This window comes from Narcine bancroftii, chromosome 1 (assembly GCF_036971445.1).
Source record: "Narcine bancroftii isolate sNarBan1 chromosome 1, sNarBan1.hap1, whole genome shotgun sequence".
Lineage (NCBI taxonomy): Eukaryota > Metazoa > Chordata > Chondrichthyes > Torpediniformes > Narcinidae > Narcine > Narcine bancroftii.
In genome coordinates this window covers 255,694,106-255,714,949 of record NC_091469.1, presented here as the reverse complement: position 1 = coordinate 255,714,949, position 20,844 = coordinate 255,694,106, and the positions used below count along the sequence as shown (strand labels likewise).

The 20,844-nt window shown below is 45.5% G+C and overlaps 1 protein-coding gene across 1 annotated transcript; it reads left to right on the top strand.

The window, feature by feature from the left end:
- Positions 1-3,844: 3,844 nt before the first annotated feature.
- LOC138755500 (uncharacterized) lies at positions 3,845-20,247 on the top strand. Its single transcript, XM_069921619.1, has 4 exons — positions 3,845-3,979; positions 7,623-7,797; positions 10,596-10,721; positions 20,066-20,247. Exons 1-4 carry the CDS (start codon positions 3,845-3,847, stop codon positions 20,230-20,232), a joined length of 603 nt encoding a protein of 200 aa, XP_069777720.1. The 3' UTR covers positions 20,233-20,247.
- The last annotated feature ends 597 nt before the right edge of the window (positions 20,248-20,844 follow it).

Below are 20,844 nucleotides of genomic sequence, written 5' to 3'. Positions count from 1 at the left end.
CCAGATATTCCCATCCCAATCCTCAATTACATCAGGATGGTCACCATTCCTTATCATGGCATGAATACGATATGGATCGGGTTCTACTCCATGCCTTTCCTTATCTGCACAGAGCTGCTGCCGGAGTTTAATATTACGGCAAATCATTTGGACATGCTTATCTTCCCATTCTTTGGCTCTGTCCTGACTGGTGCGAACAATCTCGCTCATCATAGAACAGCATTGTCGCAGGACTTCTAACTCCTCCTCTAATTGCTTTCTTTTGCACTGAGATTCTACTTCTCTTTGAATTAATTCTGCTTCACGCTGAACGGAGTGGCGTAATGCTGTGGCCAGCAACCAAAAACCATTCGTCAGTGTTCCCTTTTTATCAGGAAATTTACTTTCTCGAAGGAGAGTGGCAACCCGCTCTCCCAGAGGTGCACTTGATGAGTCTAACTTCTCATCCCAACTAATGGGTGGTCCCAACAAAGACAGGGTATTGGCCAACATGCCAAACCCATCATCTTTGGAAGTCCATCCAGGAATCAAGAACTGCTCAGGGCTCACCTCTTTCTTTCGGCGAAACATCTTGAGACCAACCCTACTCGCAGCGCCAATTGTCTTGGGTAAACTTATACCTCTCATTTTGTTCATTTTAGATTGGTCACAGTGTTTGAGCTACCGAAAGAAAATAGACACTCACACCGAGAGCAGTTCAGTTTATACAAATGTTCATTACTAATTCAAAAGCTGATTTCACACTACAATATGCAAGCCCTTCCCAACTATACTTATCAACGCTTGGACTGGTCCCAACTGCCGAAGCGAGGCAACGACTGCACACTTGTAGTAGGTTGTCAGGGCGCTGGTAGCAGCTTCTCCACCTCCCCCGACCGGGACGTTGCTCAGACTCTGGCTGTTCTTCCTTCTTGACAAGGGGTGTTCCCACCCCTCGGAGAATCTAAACTTCAGCAGCAGGACCACAGGCTTATATACCCCAAAAACAATTAATCATGCACCTACTCCTTCTAATATTTGTCAGTCAAAATCAAAACTGAACATTACATTCTACAATTTAGAAGATTAATTATTATGGAACCAGGATGTTATAATTTCCTGGTTTATCTCGTAGATACAAAGACTTATTAAAACTTCTCGAGCAAGACAGGTTGTGACCAATTCGTCAATTTCAGAGTGTTGCATTTGACAACTGCTTTCCCTGGGCCTCACAGTGGAATTCCATTTCAAAGTGTATCTTCAGATAAGTCCCCATGGCTGAGTTTAATTACATCTGCTAGTTCTGAAAGTAAGGTGACCTGTGTGTGGACCCAGTGTCGTCAGTTCCACATAAGCAAAAAGCATCTGGGTACATGGTTTTAATCCTCCATTACAGGTTCCAGCGGACCAGTGCAAGACTTTGTTGGCCCCTTGTACGGTCGCTGTAGTGGTGCACCTTGAGGTCCTCTCCGCACGAAAATGAATTAGGCCAAGCTGAGCTCTTTGGGGAGATGAAATGGCCGGGTGCTGTGGCGTGCCGGGGGTGGGGAAGCTAGGGAGGCCAGTCACCTTCGTAGGTCCGCCAGCAGGTTTTTGTCGGTGGCCGTGGTGTTAGGGTCTGGGTCGAAAAACTCACCGGCAGGGAAAGCGGTGCGCCATAGACCATCTCTGTTGCTGAAGCCTGCAGGTCCTCCTTGGGTGCTGTCCTAATCCCAAGGAGGATCCAGGGTAGTTCGTCCACCCAGTCTGGTCCGGAGAGACTGGCCATAAGCGATGCCTTCAGGTGCCTGTGGAACCTCTCCACCAACCCGTTGGACTGCAGGTGGTATGCTGTGGTGTGGTGGAGTTTGACCCCCCTAAGGAACTTTGCCATCTGAGTCTACAGGGCAGACATGAACTGCACCCCTCTGTCGCTAGTGATGTGCGTCAGAACTCCAAAACGGGCGATCAATTGGCTGACCAGAGTCCTGGTGCACATCTCTTTGGAGGCCTCCTTAATCAGGACGGCCTCCGGCCACCTTGTGGCCCGATCCACCACCGTGAGGAGGTACCGAGCCTCCTTGGACACCAGCAGGGGCCCGACGACATCAATGTGAATGTGTCGGAATCTGCGAACTGTCGGGTCGATGTTCTGGATGGGGGCTTGCGTGTGTTGCTGTATCTTGGAGGTCTGGCACCTGGTACAGTTCCTGGCCAGTTTTGCCACCTGCTTCTTCAGCCCGTGCCACACAAACCGCTCCACAACCATCCACATGGTAGTCTTTACCGCTGGATGAGTGAGGTCGAGGATCAGACTGAAGATCTTCGCCCTCCAGTGCGGCGGGACCACAGGGCGCAGCGTGCCTGTTGAGACGTCACAGAGCAATGTGTCCGGGCTACTTTGCACCCAGATATCCTTGAGTTTGAGGCCCGAGATGGCAGTATGCAAGGCCTGCGTCTCCGCATTGTTCCTCTGTGCCTGAGCCAGTTGCTCATAATCCAGTCTGGGTGTGAGAGTGTTGATGGCTGGATGGGAGAGCACATCTGCCACTACATTGTCCTTGCCGGCCGTGTCGGATGTCGGTCGTGAAGTCAGACATACGAGAGGTGACACTGGTGTCTGGCGGACCATGTATCCTTGGCCATCACCAGTGCTTGAGTGAGGGGATTGTGATACGTGAAGGCTGTGAATGGCCTGCCCTTAAGGACGTAGAGGAAATGGCGGATGGCCAAATAATGCTCCCGGTTAAAGGCGCTGTATTTGAGCTCCGGTGGGTGCAGCTGCTTGCTGAAAAAGGCCAGCGGGCACAATTGTCCATCGAACCACTGTTCCAGAACACCCTCCCCCCTACCACTGCCGTAGCTGAGGCATCCACGGAGAGCGCCGGGTGAGCCTCCGGCCGCGAGTGCACTAGCAGCATTGCACTGGCCTGAGCCTCCTTTGTCACGATGAAAGCCCTATCCACCTCCTCTGACCACGATAAAGTCTTTACTTTGGTGGCCATGAGCGCGAACAATGGGCACATGGTGCGCGTGACTCCGGGGATGAAATGATGGCAAAAGTTCACCATCCCTGAAAACTCTTGGAGGCCTTTCAGGGTGGAGGGTTTGGGGAATCGTTGAACAGCCACTACCTTCTCTGGCACCAGCGCGGCCCCAGCCGCCAATATGGTGTGCCCAGTAACTGGAGGGACTCCTTGCCGAACTGGCATTTGGCCACGCTGACTGTGAGGACGTTAGTGGGGGTGGTATATAGGCCTCCAAATAGTAATGTAGAGGTGAGGGAAGGCATAAAAAGAGAAATTAGAGAAGCATGCAATAAGGGAACAGCTGTCATCATGGGAGACTTTAATTTACATATAGATTGAACTAGCCAAATTAGTAAAAATACTGAGGAGGAGGAATTCCTTGAATGTTTACGGGACGGTCATCTAGACCAATATGTCGAGGAACCAACTCGGGAGCAGGTCATTTTAGACTAGGTATTATGCAATGAAAAGGGGCTAATTAGCAATCTTGTTGTACGAGGCCCTTTGGGTAGGAGCGATCACAATATGATTGAATTCTCACTCATCATGGAGAGTGAAGAAATTAAAACCGAGACTAAGGTCCTGAATTTAAATAAAGGGAATTATGATGGTATGAGACGGGAGTTGAGTAAGATTGATTGGGTGGTGGTTATGGGGGGGTTGACGGTGGATAGACAATGGAAAGGATTCACAGATCTAATAGAAGAATTGCAGAAATCGTTTGGCATAAAAATAAACCAAAAAAGGTGACTTAACCATGGATAACAATGGAAATTAGAGACAGCATTAAGTCCAAAGAGAGAGCATATCAATTGGCCAAAAAAAGTACCAAATCCGAAGACTGGGAACAGTTCAAGATGCAGCAAAGGAGGACAAAGGGATTAATCAAGAGGGCAAAAATAAATTATGAAAGTAAACTTGTGGCAAACATAAAATCCAACTGCAAAAGCTTTTATAGACATGTCAAGAGGAAAAGATTGGTGAAATCCAGAGTAGGTCCCTTGCAGTCAGAATCAGGGGAATATATAATGGGGAATAAGGAAATAGCAGACCAATTAAATTCTTATTTTAGTTCTGTTTTCACAAGAGAGGATACAAATAACCTCTCAAGGATGTTGGGAAACATAGAGACTAATGCAAGGGAGGAGCTGAAAGAAATCAGTATCTCTAAGGACATGGTCTTGGAGAAATTGAAGGGATTGAAGGCCGATAAATCCCAAGGGCCTGATAATCTACATTCTTGGGTACTTAAGGAAGTGGACATTCAGATAGCAGATGCTTTAAGAATTATTTTCCAGAACTCGATATTTAAAAAGGGGGGTAGAGTAAAAGTGGGGAATTATAAGCCGATGAGCCTTACATCAGTAGTGGGCAAAATTATGGAATTCCATTATTAAGGATGTAATAGCGGAGCATATGACTAGCAGAGAAGGGATCGGACAGAGTCAACATGGATTTACAAAAGGTAAATTGTGCTTGACAAATCTATTGGAATTCTTTGAGATGGTGACAGGTAAAATAGATGGGGGAGAGCCAGTGGATGTGGTGTACCTGGACTTCCAAAAGGCCTTCGATAAGGTCCCACATAAACGACTGGCATGCAAAATCAAGGCTCATGGGATTGGAGACAAGGTGTTGATGTGGATTGAGAACTGGCTGGCTGGTAGAAGACAGAGAGTTGGGATAAATGGCTCATATTCTGAGTGGCAGGCGGTGACTAGGGGGGTGCCACAGGGATCTGTACTGGGACCCCAGCTGTTCACAATTTACATTAATGATCTAGATGAGGAGATTGGATGTAATATCTCCAAATTTGCAGACGACACTAAGCTAGGAGTGGTTGTGTGCACTGAAGAGGGGGTCAGGACGCTCCAGTGTGATTTGGATAAATTGGGGGACTGGGCAGATACATGGTAAATGTACTACAATGTGGATAAATGTGAGGTTATCCACTTTGGTAATACAAGGGCAGATTACTATTTGAATGGCAATAGATTGGGAGATGGGGAAGTGCAGAGAGATCTAGGGGTTCTTGTGCACCAGTCACTGAAGACGAGCATGCAGGTACAGCAGGCGGTTAAAAAGGCAAATGGTATGTTGGCCTTCATATCAAGAGGGTTTGAGTATAGGAATAAGGATACCTTCCTGCAGCTGTAGAGCCTTGGTGAGACCCCACCTGGAGTATTGTGTGCAGTTTTGGTCACCTTATCTAAGGAAGGATGTTCTTGCAATGGAGGGAGTGCAGAGGCAATTCACCAGGCTGATACCTGGAATGGCAGAAATAACTTATGAGGAAAGATTGCGCAATTTGGGCTCGCTAGAGTTCAGAAGATTGAGAGGGGATCTCATAGAGAAATATAAAATTCTGGCAGGACTGGACAGAATGGATGCGGAAGGGATGTTTCCAATGGTGGGGGAATCCAGAACCCGGGGCCATGGTTCGAGGATAATAGGCAAACCATTTAGGACCGAGATGAGGAGGAATTTCTTTACCCAGAGGGTGGTGAATCTGTGGAATTCATTGCCACAGAGAGCAGTAGAGGCAGGTTCATTGAATATATTTAAGAGGGAATTAGATCTATTTCTTCAGTATAAGGGTTTGGTGCACCTCTGTCACGGTGGCCAGTGGAGAGCTCGCCATATAACACGATCTTGGGAAGGCGATGGTCCTCCATTCTGGAGACGTGACCCATCCAGCTCAGCTGGATCTTCAGCAGCGTGGACTCGATGCTGTCGACCTCTGCCATCTCGAGTACTTCGACGTTAGGGATGAAAGCGCTCCAATGGATGTTGAGGATGGAGCGGAGACAACGCTGGTGGAAGCGTTCTAGGAGCCGTAGGTGGTGCCGGTAGAGGACCCATGATTCGGAGCCGAACAGGAGTGTGGGTATGACAACAGCTCTGTATACGCTTATCTTTGTGAGGATTTTCAGTTGGTTGTTTTTCCAGACTCTTTTGTGTAGTCTTCCAAAGGCGATATTTGCCTTGGCGAGTCTGTTGTCTATCTCATTGTCGATCCTTGCATCTGATGAAATGGCGGCGGCCCCGGTCCGGGCACAGGGAGAGCAGCAGCGGCCCCGGCCCTGGTCCGGGTGAAGGGTAGGCGGCGGCGGCCCCGATCCGGGCAGGAGCAAGGGGGAGACGGCGGCCCCGGCCTCGGTCGAGTGAGGCAGGCGGAGGCCCCGATCCGGGCAGAGAGTTGGAGGTGGCGGCCCCAGTCCGGGCACAGGGAGAGCAGCAGCGGCCCCGGCCCCGGTCCGGGTGAAGGGTAGGCGGCGGCGGCCCCGATCCAGGCAGGAGCAAGGGGGAGACGGCGGCCCCGGCCTCGGTCGAGTGAGGCAGGCGGAGGCCCCGGTCCGGGCAGAGAGTTGGAGGCGGCGGCCCCAGTCCGGGCACAGGGAGAGCAGCAGCGGCCCCGGCCCCGGTCCGGGCGAAGGGTAGGCGGCGGCGGCGGCCCCGATCCGGGCAGGAGCAAGGGGGAGACGGCGGCCCCGGCCTCGGTCGAGTGAGGCAGGCGGAGGCCCCGGTCCGGGCAGGGAGTGGGAGGCAGCGGCCCCAGTCCAGGCACAGGGAGAGCAGCAGCGGCCCCGGCCCCGGTCCGGGCGAAGGGTCGGCGGCGGCGGCCCCGATCCGGGCAGGAGCAAGGGGGAGACGGCGGCCCCGGCCTCGGTCGAGTGAGGCAGGCGGAGGCCCCGGTCCGGGCAGGGAGTGGGAGGCGGCAGCCCCAGTCCAGGCACAGGGTGAGCTGCGGCGGCCTCGGCCCCGGTTCGGGCAGTATGGACCAACTTAGGAGGGGAGGCAGGCCCCTCCAGCCCGGGTAAGAAACCTGCATAGGAGAAGGCCACTCCGATATAAAACCTACGACCCAAGGACCTTGCTGCCACGTCCCAGCTTGCTTGGCCACGGCACACGAACCATGGGTGTAAAGGGTGGGGCCAGTACTGCGCGCACTGCACTCCACCTAAAAGCTCCTTTGTGCAGGCCCGAGGACAGGTCCACGTCCTCCCCCTCCACGTCCTCCCCCTCAAAAGATGCTCACAAACTTAAGCTAGCATGCTGGAACATCAGAACCATGCTAGACAAGGCTGACAGCCACCGACCTGAACGTCGGTCTGCCCTCATTGCACATGAACTCCTCAGACTTGACATCGACACCTGTCCTGCATCGGACTTTTCAGCCACAAACGAGCCTGCAGCTGACGTGGACTTTTTACCCCCTCCATAAATCTTCGTCCGCGAAGCCAAGCCAAAGAAGAAGAAGGGTATTAAAGGTTACGGAGAGAAGGCGGGGACGGGGTACTGAACTTTAAGATCAGCCATGATCTCGTTGAATGGAGGAGCAGGCTTGAAGGGTCGAATGACCTACTCCTGCTCCTATCTTCTGTGTTTCTATGTTTCAAATTGTGCTTCCGCCTGCCCGAACCACGTTCTCGGTCGGTGGGTCCAAAAGGGGGGAAGCTTGATGGAGACAGGATTAACCTCTGCTGAATCCATGGTGTTTTGAGTCCAGAAAAACATCTGGGCTCGTCGGGGTCACCACTGTGGCCATGTGAGCAGTGGAAGAAACACAGCCACCACATTGAGGGTAGTTAATGACAGTTTTTATTCAAATTCAGCACGCCCCTATAAGAGCAGCACGAGCTCAGTCACCTGGTCCATTGTGACATCATAATCACCTCCCTGGGTGGGCGCTGGAAGGGATGCTGGAGTCAGAGAGAAACCTCTGACAACACCATTTACCCATGGCTGCCCTACCACGTGGCAATTCAAGTGAGGCCAGTTCGCCATGAGGATGTGCGCCGCCACAATGGTATATTAAATTGTATGTGGGGGTGGTGGGAAGGGGGGAGGGGATAAATACAGACTCTGTATATATACAGGAATGTTGGAAAGATTGAATAGTTTATTAAGGTTTGTGAGTCTATGAAAATCATAATTAAAATATAAAGCACAGAAATGCTTGAGGAACTCAGCAGCTTTCTCAGCATCCATAGGAGGTAAAGATATATAACCAACATTTCAGGCCTTGCTCCTTCTTCAAGGCATGACTTAATTTAACTGTTGTATAGTTGGTGGGCACCACTTTTCTTCTAAAAGGAAGAGTGCTGAACGCCATATTTGTAAAGGGGGTTGCTACATCCAAAGACCTCTCAAAATATGACAGGCAGTAATGATGTCTGCTGGCATATGAAACTGATTTCATGCTTCCCTTTTTGAGTCCCAGACAATGCCCTTTTGTTCTTCTCAAACTGTTGATGAAGAGCCTACCACAGCATTCCCATTCAGCAGCCCAAAATAAATGTATGTTCCTAGTCTATTTCTTTTTACAGCTCTTGCTCTGATTCTACCCACTTTTGTACTTTTCATTTTCTGTAAGTTTCAACAGTCACACAGGAGTTTGTGGTTTGGGATTTTTCTGGTGATATTAAGGGAGTGGAGAATGGAACTTTTTCTAGTCATGGGGCTTGACTGAGAGACTGCCAGAGCCCTTGAAGGGGAGGACTAGCTGCATTTCTGCATGCCCTCTGCCAATTTTATGTCTTACATATTCAGTTCACTTGTGTCCATGGACACTGTGTCAACTGAGTTGGTGTTACTGCTGTGAAATAGTGACAATATCCTCTGGACCTTCACTCTCATTTCAGGTTTCATTACACTGCCCACATTGGTTGTGGTTCTTGAATGTAAAGAGTAAAAGGATAAGTTGAACTATGTTGAGAAATCTGGAGAAAGTGAAAACTGTATTTTCAGATCCATTCAGCACTTGGATCTATGCACTGGAAAGTGACCTTTAAGTTAGCTGATAGTCATTGGACCCTATCCAGCATTCCACTGTTGGTCATTGTTGAATGGTCCATCACCTGATACTGATCTGATAATGCTCAGTCCCACCTGTAGTCATTGTTTGTGACCCCCCTCCTGATATCTCAAATCAACTCTCAAATTTCTGATACCCAGCTACCACACTGAAACACTGCCTCAGCCTCCAACCCAAAACCACTGCTCTGCAGCTTCACACATGAGGTCCACTGACACTGACCTGAATTACTCTGCCATCTAGTGGATGAAAAGCCTTTGTGTGCATTCAGTCTGCAAGGTCTATTCTAAAGTCCAGAATGCCTTGAGCTTTAAGCAGTTTTTGTACAAAAAAGATGCTCCCTCCCTATCATCAGTTTTATGTATTTCATGGCATGAAACAATCCTTCATCCTTTGACAAGACACATTGCAGTATTTCATACACAACACTTGAGTTCAACAATTATGGATAATGATTCTGTTTTTCAAATATGCATCGCTTCCAGACCCACCCTTTGTCTAACCCACCCAACTTTTATTTTATATTTTCTTCACTATTGAACATAAGAAAGTCAGGAATAGGAGCAGGACTAGGCCGTCTGGCCTGTCGGGCATGGCCAGCCATTCAATAATATCATGGCTGATCTGCCTGTGGACTCAGTTCCAATTTCCCACCTATTCCCCATTACCCTTTAATTCTCTTCATTGAACCGTTTTACAGTTTTCCCACATTTGAGACATTGAGTCTGTTTCTTTTCACACCTGTTAACCTAACCCTCTGAGTATTTCATGCTTTTTTCTGCTTTTATTTCTGATCTACCAATTCCAAATCCCTTTGTCAGAAAATACGCCACAGGAGTAATAATCCAGGGGCCTTCGCTAACAATCCTTCCAGCCAGTTATGAGCTTTAGTTCCTATTCCTTGATCCCCAAGAGAAACTCTGGTTGGCCCTCATGCCCAAGGCCTGCACTTAATCTCTATCACCCAGACTCCACCACTGATCTACATTCTGTGATCTGACAACTAACTAGTGCTACCTAACAGTGAAAATGGAAATAGAGTAGCATGGCACAATAATTCTAACAGCTCACATCTGTTCAGATGCTCAGGAATGCAGTTCTACTCAGCATTGTCTTTGCACTCCGTGATCTACATCCACTTCTGATCCAGCAACACTTCAAATTTAAAATACGTCCTCGGGTTAATGACCCGCTATAGCTTTCTAATTTCATCCCACTCTACAATCTGTGTTCCTCTATTTCTGACCTTCCAAACTCCACTTACCCTTCCATTAGGTCTTTCTTCTGCCAGGATTCACCTTCTCTAAATCTCTCTACCTCCCAACTGCTTTCCTCCTTCAAAACCATACATCTTATTCATCTGAACTTATGACAGAAAATGAATGGTGTGACTACCTGGAAGGTTAGGCAACATCTGTGGAAAGATTAATAGCTTTTGTTTCAGGTCCTGGACTCCTTGCTCCCATTCTGATGAGAAGTGTCAGACCTGAAGCTTTTATTATTTCTCCTTTCACAGCTACTGCCTGACCAGCAGAGTGTTTCCAGCATTTTCTCTTTTTACTTCTGATTTCGAATATCTGCAGTTTTATTTGATTCCAATGATTGGCCTACATATTCTTAGGGAGTTTGCTCTCCTATTTTAGCTGAAAATACCACAAAGTTCCTTGGGATGTTTTACTGGGTGAAATATAGCAATAAATCTAAGGTTTTACTGAGACTTATGTCATGGGCAGAAATCACAGATGAAAGTTATTTGATTTGATTGAATTCCTTTTTTCTTTTATTATTAGACTTTTCCAAGTTTGAATTATTTTGTCAATCCAGAGTAGAAAGTTTGGTTATCTGGCTATGTTATGCTTGCAAGTCATCCCATTTACTGATAATTACAATAGACAACAAATTTTTTCAACTTCAAGGTAAACACAAAGATAATTTCAAATTTGTTGTGTCACATAGAAAGTTGGAGAAACATTAAATTAACTTTTATTGAATTTAGTATGTTTAATCGCATAATGATGCTGATGTAGCACTGTTAAAGGCAGAGCTGCTGAATTAAATGGTGTCCACACCAAGCAAGTAAACGAGTAACTGCCGTTTATTCAAACCATGCGTGTTCCTTTTTAGGGGAGGTGTCAGGGTCACAGGGGGGACGTCATAATGCTTTTGTAAGGCTTGGTCATTCCCCTGACAACATGCTCCTGCAGCCTGGAACTTCTGCGTGGTGGGGGTAAACCCATGTGCCCTGTGGCCGTACTGGCTGTTCACTTTGGCGATTCGTTCCATTGTGTGCGGGGTTGACCCGGCCTGCTACACCAACCCACCCACCCCCCCACCCCCCCCCCACCAGAATTGCAGTCTCTTAGTGTTAGGTTTGGGAGATTGTCTTTGGGCAGGCATTCCTGGCCCTATCATACAAAGAGAAAGTCCACAGCTTTGAGTTCTTGTGGAATGTAGCTGGTTGGCATCCTGTGGGTGGTGGTATGATGTGGATGAGGGTAGGCAGTGTGGTTCCTCAGCCGCTGTAGGACATCCAGGGCATTCGGTGGTGATTCCCTGAGCCAAAATGGACATTGCCTGGGATGAGAGTAGTGCGTCACAGACCATTTCCACTGATGAGGTGGGGAGGCCCTCTTTAGGTGTTGTGCAGATGCCCAGCAGGACCTATGGGAGTTCATCCATCCAATTGGGCCCAAGTAGCCGTGATTTGAGGGCTGCCTTTAAATGGCAGTGAAAGTGCTCTACCAGCCCATTGGATTGGGGGTGGTAGGCGATTATGTGGTGTAGCTGGCTGCCGCAGAATTTGGCCATGGTCGTCCAGAAGGAAGAGGTAAACTGGGCTCTCCAGTCCAAAGTTATGTGGGAAGGGACACCAAAATGGGTGATGCACTGTAAGGTAAAGGCCCTCTCACAAGTCTGAGTAAGCCGTGAACAATAGACCTTTGAGGGTGTACTAGAAATGGTGTATGGCCAGGTACATTGCCAGCAGTTCACGATCAAAAGCACTGTACTTCAGCTCGGGTGGCCGGAGGAGTTTGCTGAAGAAAGCGAGTGGCCACCACTGGTGATCCACCCACTGTTGCAGCATTGTACCCAGTGCCTGGTCTGAGGAGTATTCGTTAACAACAGGGGTAAGTCCGGATCTGGATGTCCCAGGAACGTGGCTTTGGAAAATGCTGTTTTGGTCTCCTCGAATGCCTGGAGAGCCTCTGCAGCCCAGCTGGGCTCTTTGTTATCTGCCTTAATGAGGAAGAAGAAAGGCCGCATGGTGGCTGCTGCTCCTGGGAGGAAGTGATGATAGAAATTCACCATCCCAAGGAATTCCTGCAGGCTTTTGAGGGTTTAGGACCTGGGAAAGTTCCAAATGGCCTTGACTTTGTCAGGCAAAGGTGTTGCTCCTTTGATGGAGATGCAGTGCCCAAGGAAGTCGATGATGGACAAACCAAACTGGCATTTGAGTTGATGGTTAGCCCAAAAGTCTGCAGCTGGGAAAACAGGCGTTTTAAATGTTCTTTGTGGGTCCTGGGGTTTGCGCTAGCAATAAGGATGTCATCCAGGTACAGAAAAATCCCCTCCAGGTCTCTTTCTCAGGAACTCGAAGAGGTTAAATGGGGTGATTATGGCCATCTTCTGGACATTGCCCTGGTGCACTAGGATCTGGTGGTAGCCCTTCACCTGATCGACTTTGGAAAAATCTGGACATCTTGGAGTCATGCAGCAAAGTCCTGTATGTGTGGGATGGGGTATCTGTCCAGTACTGTTGCATCATTGAGCCTGCAGTAGTCTCCACAGGGGTGCCAGCCGACAGAGTTCTTTGGAACCTTGTGTAGTGGCAAAGCCCTCGGGCTGTTGGAACGGCAGACGATCCCCAATTCCTATCGTGGCAAACTTGGCCTTGGCTTGGAGGAGTTTATCTTGGGGAAGTTGCCACGCTCGTGCCTCCATGGATGGTCTGGTGGTCTCCATGTGCTGCTTCTGGTTGGGGACCAGTAGAGCGGGGAAGTTGGTGAGCAGTGCAGTGTTTTCACTTTGTTTGAGAGCATGGACTCCCAAAGGCTGGAAAGTGTGCTGGCACAGTGTGAGGGAGGAAAACGTGGAAGGTGGTGGCATTAACCAGCTGGCATCAGTTGAGGTCGACCAGGAGTTTGTTCATCTGGAGAAAATCCGCTCTTAGGAGAGCCTGGCCTACTGAGGTGATGGTATAGTCCTATCTGAAAACGGCATTCCCAATGTGAATGGTCATGCAACGTGTCCCATAGGTGGGGATGGTTGAACCATTGGCCACCTGTTGAGGTAGGCCTCTGGCATTGTTCTTCTGCTCAAAGAACCTGGGCGGAACTAGGCTGATTTCTATGCCGGTGTCTATCAGGAATTCCCACTGGGTAATGCAGGCCTTTTCTGGTGCCAACCACTGAGGCCACTAACAGCAGCTGACTTGCTTGTTTCCCTGCATCAGACTGGGTTTGCTGCCTGAAAAGATGCAGGGCTGTACACGCCGCCAGGCATTGCAGCCCCATCAATGGTGGTAGTAGCAGTACCCTGCTGTTTTGTCGCTGCAGTCACTATGTTGCGGCTGGACCACTGCGATGGCCGCCATGGGGGAGCACGAGGTGGGTGAGGTTTGAGCTGTTGCTCCCAATGTGCAAATGGAGTCGGGTTGCAGAGTGCGGAAGAGCTGGTCTGCTTCTCTTGCCACAAAGTGTGGTTCAGCAAAGTCCATGTTGGAGATGGCGGTGACAACACGGATCGACAACTTGGAAAGGAATAGGGCCTCAAACAGGAAGCACTTTGTGTGTCCATCTGCAAGGGCCACTAGCTCCTGCATCAGCTCTGAGGGGTTGCAATCACCTAAGCCCTGCATATTTATGCTGGCTAAGTTCAATTGACTCAAGCAAAAACCATTTAAATATTGTGGTCTTGCTGTCCACAGTTGGGTTGTTGACAAATGGGGGCGACTTTCACAGCTGTGGCGCAGTCCATGGCGCTGACCACGTGCCAGAACTTTGTGTCCTCAGTTGTTATTCTTCTCAGGGCAAACTGTGATTCTGCAAGTTGCAGCCAGCTGGTTTGCCCAGTATAGCGGCAAGTGGACGTTTATGGCGTAAACTGCTGCGAGAGATCCATTGGTGACAGCCACTTGGGCTGTGGATGAGTTGGCAGGATTCATCTTGCTGTGTGTTGTGGGTTCTAAAAACATTAGAACCTGTTTGGGGTCACCATTGCAGCACTGCTAAAGGCAGAGCTGCTGAAATAAATGCTGTCCGCACCAAGCAAGTAAACCAGTAACTGCTGTTTATTCAAACCACGCATGTTCCTTTTTAGGGGAGGTGTCAGGCTCACAGGAGTGATGTCATAATGCTGCTGTGAGGCCTGGCCGTTCCCCTGGCAACACGCTCCTGCAGCCTGGAACTTCTGCACAGTGGGGGGAGAACCCGTGCCCTGCTGAACTGGCTGTTCACTACGGCAATTCAGCCCATTGTGTGTGAGGTTGACCTGGGCCGCTACACCGACACATTGTATTAGTTCAACTGATCTAAAAATGTTTTGCTGATGATTTTTGTTTGTACTCAGCATCTGATGCCTCATGTCAGCGTCCAACAATATGTGGCCAGCATTGATGGATTCCAGTTGCCCTGATACTGCTTTTCCATGGTTGCAATGTCCTGGTGAAACTTTTCATCATGTTTACCACTGACTGCATCAAGATCAGCAGGCAAGAAGTCCAAGTGCAAATGCAGAAAATGAATTTTCAATGACATGTTACACTTCATGGTTTTGAATACTTGAAGCATGTTTTTTTATTTAAAAAATTTAATTTAATTTTAATGTAGACATACAGCATGGTTACAGGCCATTTTGGCCTACAAGCCTGTGTCACCCAGTTACACCCAATTGACCTACAATCCCCAGTACCTTTCGAACAGAGGGGGAAACCGGAGCCCCTGGAGAAAACCTATGCAGACACAGAGAGAACATACAAACTCTTTACAGACAACGTGGGATTCAAACCCCAGTCCCAATCACTGGCTCTGTAACAGCACAGCTGATATGCTAACCGTGCTGTCCTAAGAATCTAATCCTTTCCTCCCTCACACCTATAACCTTCTATTTTTCTTACATCTATGTGCATATCTCAGTGTCTTTTGGATGTTCTTTTTGTACCAGCCTCCACCACCTCCCGGGCAATGCATTCCAGGCACTCACTATTCTCATATTTTATTTTTTTATCCGCCAATTCTCTTCTTTTAGTTGTATCTTCCTTCATTGTTAATTTTTTTTCTATGTTTACTATTTCCCTTTCCAACTGCTCTGTTTCCTGATTATAGTCCTTCTTCATCTTGGTTACATAACTTATTATTTGCCCTCTAATGAATGCTTTCATTGCGTCCCATAGTATAAACTTATCTTCCACTGATTCCGTATTTACTTCAAAATACATTTTTAATTGTTTTTCAATAAATTCTCTAAAATCCTGTCTTTTAAGTAGCATGGGGTTTAATCTCCATCTATACATTCTTGGAGGGATGTCCTCTAGCTTTACTGTCAATATTAAGGGTGAATGGTCTGATAGCATTCTCGCTTTATATTCTGTTTTTCTTACTCTATCCTGCATACTAGCTGATAACAAAAATAGGTCTATTCTTGAGTATGTTTTATGTCTAGCCGAGTAGTATGAGTATTCCTTTTCTTTTGGGTTTTGTTTCCTCCATATATCCAAAAGTTTCATTTCTTGCATTGATTTAATTATAAATTTGGTTACTTTGTTCTTCCTGTTAATTATTTTCCCTGTTTTATCCATATTTGGATCCAAATTCAGGTTGAAATCCCCTCCTATTAGTATGTTCCCTTGCGTATTAGCTACCTTCAAAAAGATATCTTGCATAAACTTTTGATCTTCTTCGTTAGGTGAATATACATTAAGTAGATTCCAAAACTCCGAATATATCTGACATTTTATCATTACATATCTCCCTGCTGGATCTATTATTTCCTCTTCTATTTTAAATGGCACATTTTTACTAATTAATATAGCCACTCCTCTTGCTTTTGAATTATACGATGCTGCTGTTACATGTCCTACCCAATCTCTCTTTAATTTCTTGTGCTCCAATTCAGTTAAGTGTGTTTCTTGGACAAATGCTATATCAATTTTTTCCTTTTTCAGTAAATTTAGTAGTTTCTTCCTTTTAATTTGGTTATGTATTCCATTAATATTTAAAGTCATATAGTTCAGCGTAGCCATTTTATATTTTGTTTATCTTCTCTTTCCGTTTTTCCATCATTACCTTTCCTCCTTTTCCATTTCTGTTTTCTTATTTTCAACTCTTTATAAGACAACATTCCTACAACATCCCACATTTTCCTTATTCTCCTATTTATATCTTCTTTATCCCCAATCTCCCCTTCCCCTCCTGAGTTGTCCTTTATCCCTTGTCGGACAACCACATCTCCCCTCTCCATTTGGGTTTGTGAATCCACTCGCAAGCGTCAACTGATTTTGCAGTGACCGCTATTTCCCCCCACCCAGCCCCCCCCAGAAAAGATTTCACTTTTCATATGTCACAAAGGTCACTCTTTTAATTCCCTCCTTATTCTCTCTATTCCATTACCTTCCCTTATTAATTCTTGTCTATACTATCTATATTTTCCTCTAAGTACAGATACATTCACGTATGCACATTGTCTCTATTCACTCTTATACCTCTTTACCCGCATACATATCAATCGTGATCATTTTTACTCTCATTACCCGTCTTCATCCCTCAGTCTATTTTTTGTCTTTACCCACATACAAATCAATCGTGATCATTTTTACTCTCATTACCCGTCTTCATCCCTCAGTCTATTTTTGTAATTGTTCTGCAAATTTTCGTGCTTCTTCTGGATCCGAGAATAGTCTGTTTTGTTGTCCTGGAATAAATATTTTCAATACCGCTGGATGCTTAAGTATAAATTTATACCCTTTCTTCCATAAAATCGCCTTTGCTGTATTGAACTCTTTTCTCTTCTTTAGGAGTTCAAAACTTATATCTGGATAAATGAAGATTTTTTGCCCTTTATACTCCAGTGGTTTATTGCCCTCTCTTAATTTTTCCATTGTCTTCTCCAGTACCTTTTCTCTTGTAGTATATCTTAGGAATTTTACTAAAATAGATCTTGGTTTTTGTTGTGGTTGTGGTTTAGAGGCCAATGCTCTATATGTCCTTTCTATTTCCATTTCTTGCTGTAGTTCTGGACATCCTAGGGTCTTAGGGATCCAATCTTTTATAAACTCCCTCATATTCTTGCCTTCTTCATCTTCCTTAAGGCCCACTATCTTTATGTTATTTCTTCTGTTATAATTTTCCATTATATCTATTTTTTGAGCTAGTAGTTCTTGTGTCTCTTTAGTTTTTTTATTAGATTCCTCCAATTTCTTTTTTAAGTCTTCTACCTCCATTTCTGCTGCTACTGCCCGCTCTTCCATCTTGTCCATTTTCTTTCCCATTTCTGTTAAGGTCATATCTATTTTATTCATTTTCTCTTCTGTGTTGTTTATTCTTCTTCTTAAATCATTAAATTCCTGTGTTTGCCATTCTTTAAATGACTCCATGTATCCTCTAACAAGAGAAAGTATATCCTTTACCTTGCCTTTCCCTTCTTCTATTTCACTGTACTCTTCCTCTTCTTCTTCCTCTGGGTTGGCCATCTGTTGTTTCTTTGTTGCCCTTTTCTTCTCTTCTTTCTTGTTTCCATTGTCTTCTGTGGTCTCTTCTTGCTGCAGGTGTTCTGCAGCTGTCGTTGCCGGCTGTGGAGATCGACTCCCCAGCTGGTCCCCCCTTCCGTCGGTGTGTTTTTTTTCATGCGCATCGCGCATGCGCGACTCCTCGCGCATGCGCGGTTGCGCACTTTTACTCGGCTCAGCGAGCCATTTTTGTAGTCCTATTTCTACCGACCTGAGGAAGCGGGCTTCTCTCTCCACAGCGGGCCTCTTCGGACAGGTAAGGCCTTCTCCTTCTTCCTCCGTTGTCTTCTCTTCCTCTCTTCTTACTGTTGATTTTGATTTTTCTTTTTTTGTCGCCATCTTCTTTCCACCTTTATACTCACTTTTCTTTAACTTTTATTTCTGTGCCTTTGTATTTTCTCTTGTTTTTCCCGACTTTTCTGGAGAGGGCTGGAGTTCACCGTCCGGCCACTACTCCATCACGTGACTCCTCTCGCACTCACTATTCTCTCAGTAAAAATCTTATCTTATTCTCCCCACATTTCCATCAACTCCTCTGGATGCTACACCTTACCCTCACACCAGGAACAACTTACAATGTTCACCCAGTGACACACATGTCTCTGGGTTGTGGGAATAAACCGGAGCCCCCAGGGGAAACCCAGGTTTCATGGGGAGAACGTGCAAACTCTACACTGACAGGGTCGGGATCAAATTCGAGGCTCTACTGACTGTGCCACTGTGCTGCCACAGTCCTAATGACTGTCCAGTGACATGAGCGTGGCTAGCTTGGCCAGGCACCCCATCTCTGGTCTCTCAGTGCTGGCATCATGTGGGAGTTCTGACAGCAATGCTCATGCTGTCAATCAGCTAGTTTGATGCTCTATAATTGCCAAGAAAATTCTCAACAGCCTGTCTGCATCTAGGATAAGACCACATTTGCATAGCACCTGCTCTGAGTGCATGCCAGGCAATGCTTGGACTGACCAAAACAGCTTGCTTTGTGGGCAATATACCAGTAGACTTAAAATATGTCAGGAAAGCACAAAAATAGCTTACATCAAGTGATAGGAAAATTTTATGGTAATTTTCATGATCAGCCAAAATCCATAAATTTCACACAAAAGTGTTCAGGAAGCAAAATCTTCATTGTCTAGTGTGATTTGCAATTGCCATAACTGTGGTATTTTAGCCATCAAGGTGCTTGTGCTTCACGTGAGATGATGCATGTTAGACAGTACAACAGTGAAATGCAAAATCAGAAGATGAAAGCTAGAAAGTATCAGATGAGGCAGTACACACATGCACACATACATGCACATATGCAAATATGCACAGCTGCACATATACAAATACATACACATACATAGGTCCACACACTTATATATGCACAAACATGACATAAATACACACCACACATATGTGCGCAGATTTACTGTTGTATTAAATGCAGTGAATCTAAGAAAATGGTTTCATGTAGTACAAGTATGACTGTGCCATGTAACATATTGAGTCAGAGTTTTACAACATCATATTAAGTCCTTTGGCCCAAGTAAGAATTTGTCATTTTCCTGAAAAGAGTTTATAGAGAGGCAGAACAGAAATCTTGATCTTACTGAAATGAGAGATAAGGGTCTCTCTGATGATGAAATTAAGAAAGTGCCAGTTGAATATTATTGTTGATGAGTAAGTGAAGACCACCTGATATTCCAGGCAGTGAAGAATGAGCAGTTGTTCACCAGGTTGTGATATGATAAAAAGCCTAGGGTGAGAACTTTTAAACTGGGAGGGATAAAGTGTTAATCCTGTTCCTAACAAATTTAAATTCCCTTAAGGCAAAACGTTCAGGCCCATTTGAGATAGAGTCAAAAGTGAATGAAGTCAACCACATATTTAAAACAACTGATCGGAGATGTAAAGCACAGAGTTGACAGGCCAACCTGTTAAAATCTTATTTTGTGAACTTGGCTTTTAGCAAGGAACAGCCTTCACCAGCGGTATTGATTGCTGATGGAACTAAGGAGACTAAGTTCATAAGACAATATAAGCTGACCCTTGTGAGGGTCACTTCAAACAAAATATTCTCCCAGTTTGTCTGTCTAATTCGAGTGTTTTGCAGAATCTGGATGCTTATATTGAATGACACCTGGAAAGCACATATTTCTGACTTAGAGAAATCGTTTGATAGACTTTCAAAAGCCAATCTTACTGTTGATTTAGCTAAAAGTGAATTTGGCCATGCTATTGTGACTTATCTTGGATATGTTGTTGGTCAAGGAAATTTGGCGGCTGTCCAAGCAAAAGTTCAAATGATTTCTGAGTTTCCTGTCCCCATGGGTAAGAAAGCTATGAGAATGTTTTTGGAAATGGTAGGGTTTTACAAAAAGTCCTGTAAGAATTATGCTGATATGACTCTTCCTTTGACTAACCTTCTGAACAAGGGTGAAATGTTTGTTTGGACAGAACTTTGTCAGGAAGCATTTGTTAAATTGAAAGCCATTTTATGTCACCAGCCTGTGCTTAGGTTGTCTGACTTTAAGAAGCTATTTTCTTTACCAGTAGATGCTAGTGATGAAGCTGTGGGAGCAGTGCTATTACAGAAGAAGTGTTGTGATGATGTTGACCATCCAATGCCTTACTCATCCAAGAAATACAATCAACATCAAAAGAATTATTTTGCTATCAAGAAAGAAAGTGCCATTAATAAACTAATAAATTTAAATTAAGCTGCCTCATAATAATTTTGAAAATGTGGTAAACGTAGTCCCCCTAATGCATATTTCCAGGTTAACTTATTCAAAGCTACTCTCGGAAATGTACCCTTCCATAAAAATACCCTAACCATTTTATTTAAATCTCAAAAAAAATTCTTATTAAGTAAACACGGAATTGACTGAAACAAATATTGTATACGTGGAAAGGTATTTATTCTTCCAATTAAATTTATAGGAAGATCCTTCCACTTAATCAAATCAGCTTTAATCTTTTTCATTAATGGTACATAATTTAATTGATATAAAGATTGATAATCAACATCCACATTTATACCCAAATATTTAATTCGATCAGTCCACTTCAAATTAATAATATTCTGATAAACTGAATAATCTCCTTCACCTATCGGTAAAATTTCACTTTTTTCCCATTTAACTTTATATCCAGACAAAGATCCATATTGTGTTAAACATTCCTTCAAGTGTAAAAGTGACTGAACTGGGTTTGTTAAATACACCAATACATCATCAGCAAATAAATTAATTTTATACTCCTCATCTAAAACTCTCATACCTTGTATCTGTGTATTTTGTCGTATCAACTGTGCTAAAGGTTCAATTACT

What these genes read in the sequence shown, in the direction of transcription:
- LOC138755500 (XM_069921619.1), top strand. Translation starts at nt 3,845, where the DNA reads ATGCAGCAAAGGAGGACAAAGGGATTAATCAAGAGGGCAAAAATAAAT. An exon ending in AAAGATTGGTGAAATCCAGA is followed by an intron (nt 3,980 to 7,622) that starts GTAGGTCCCTTG and finishes CTATAAGAGCAG; the next exon opens with CACGAGCTCAGTCACCTGGT. An exon ending in CAAATTTTTTCAACTTCAAG is followed by an intron (nt 10,722 to 20,065) that starts GTAAACACAAAG and finishes TTTCTTTACCAG; the next exon opens with TAGATGCTAGTGATGAAGCT.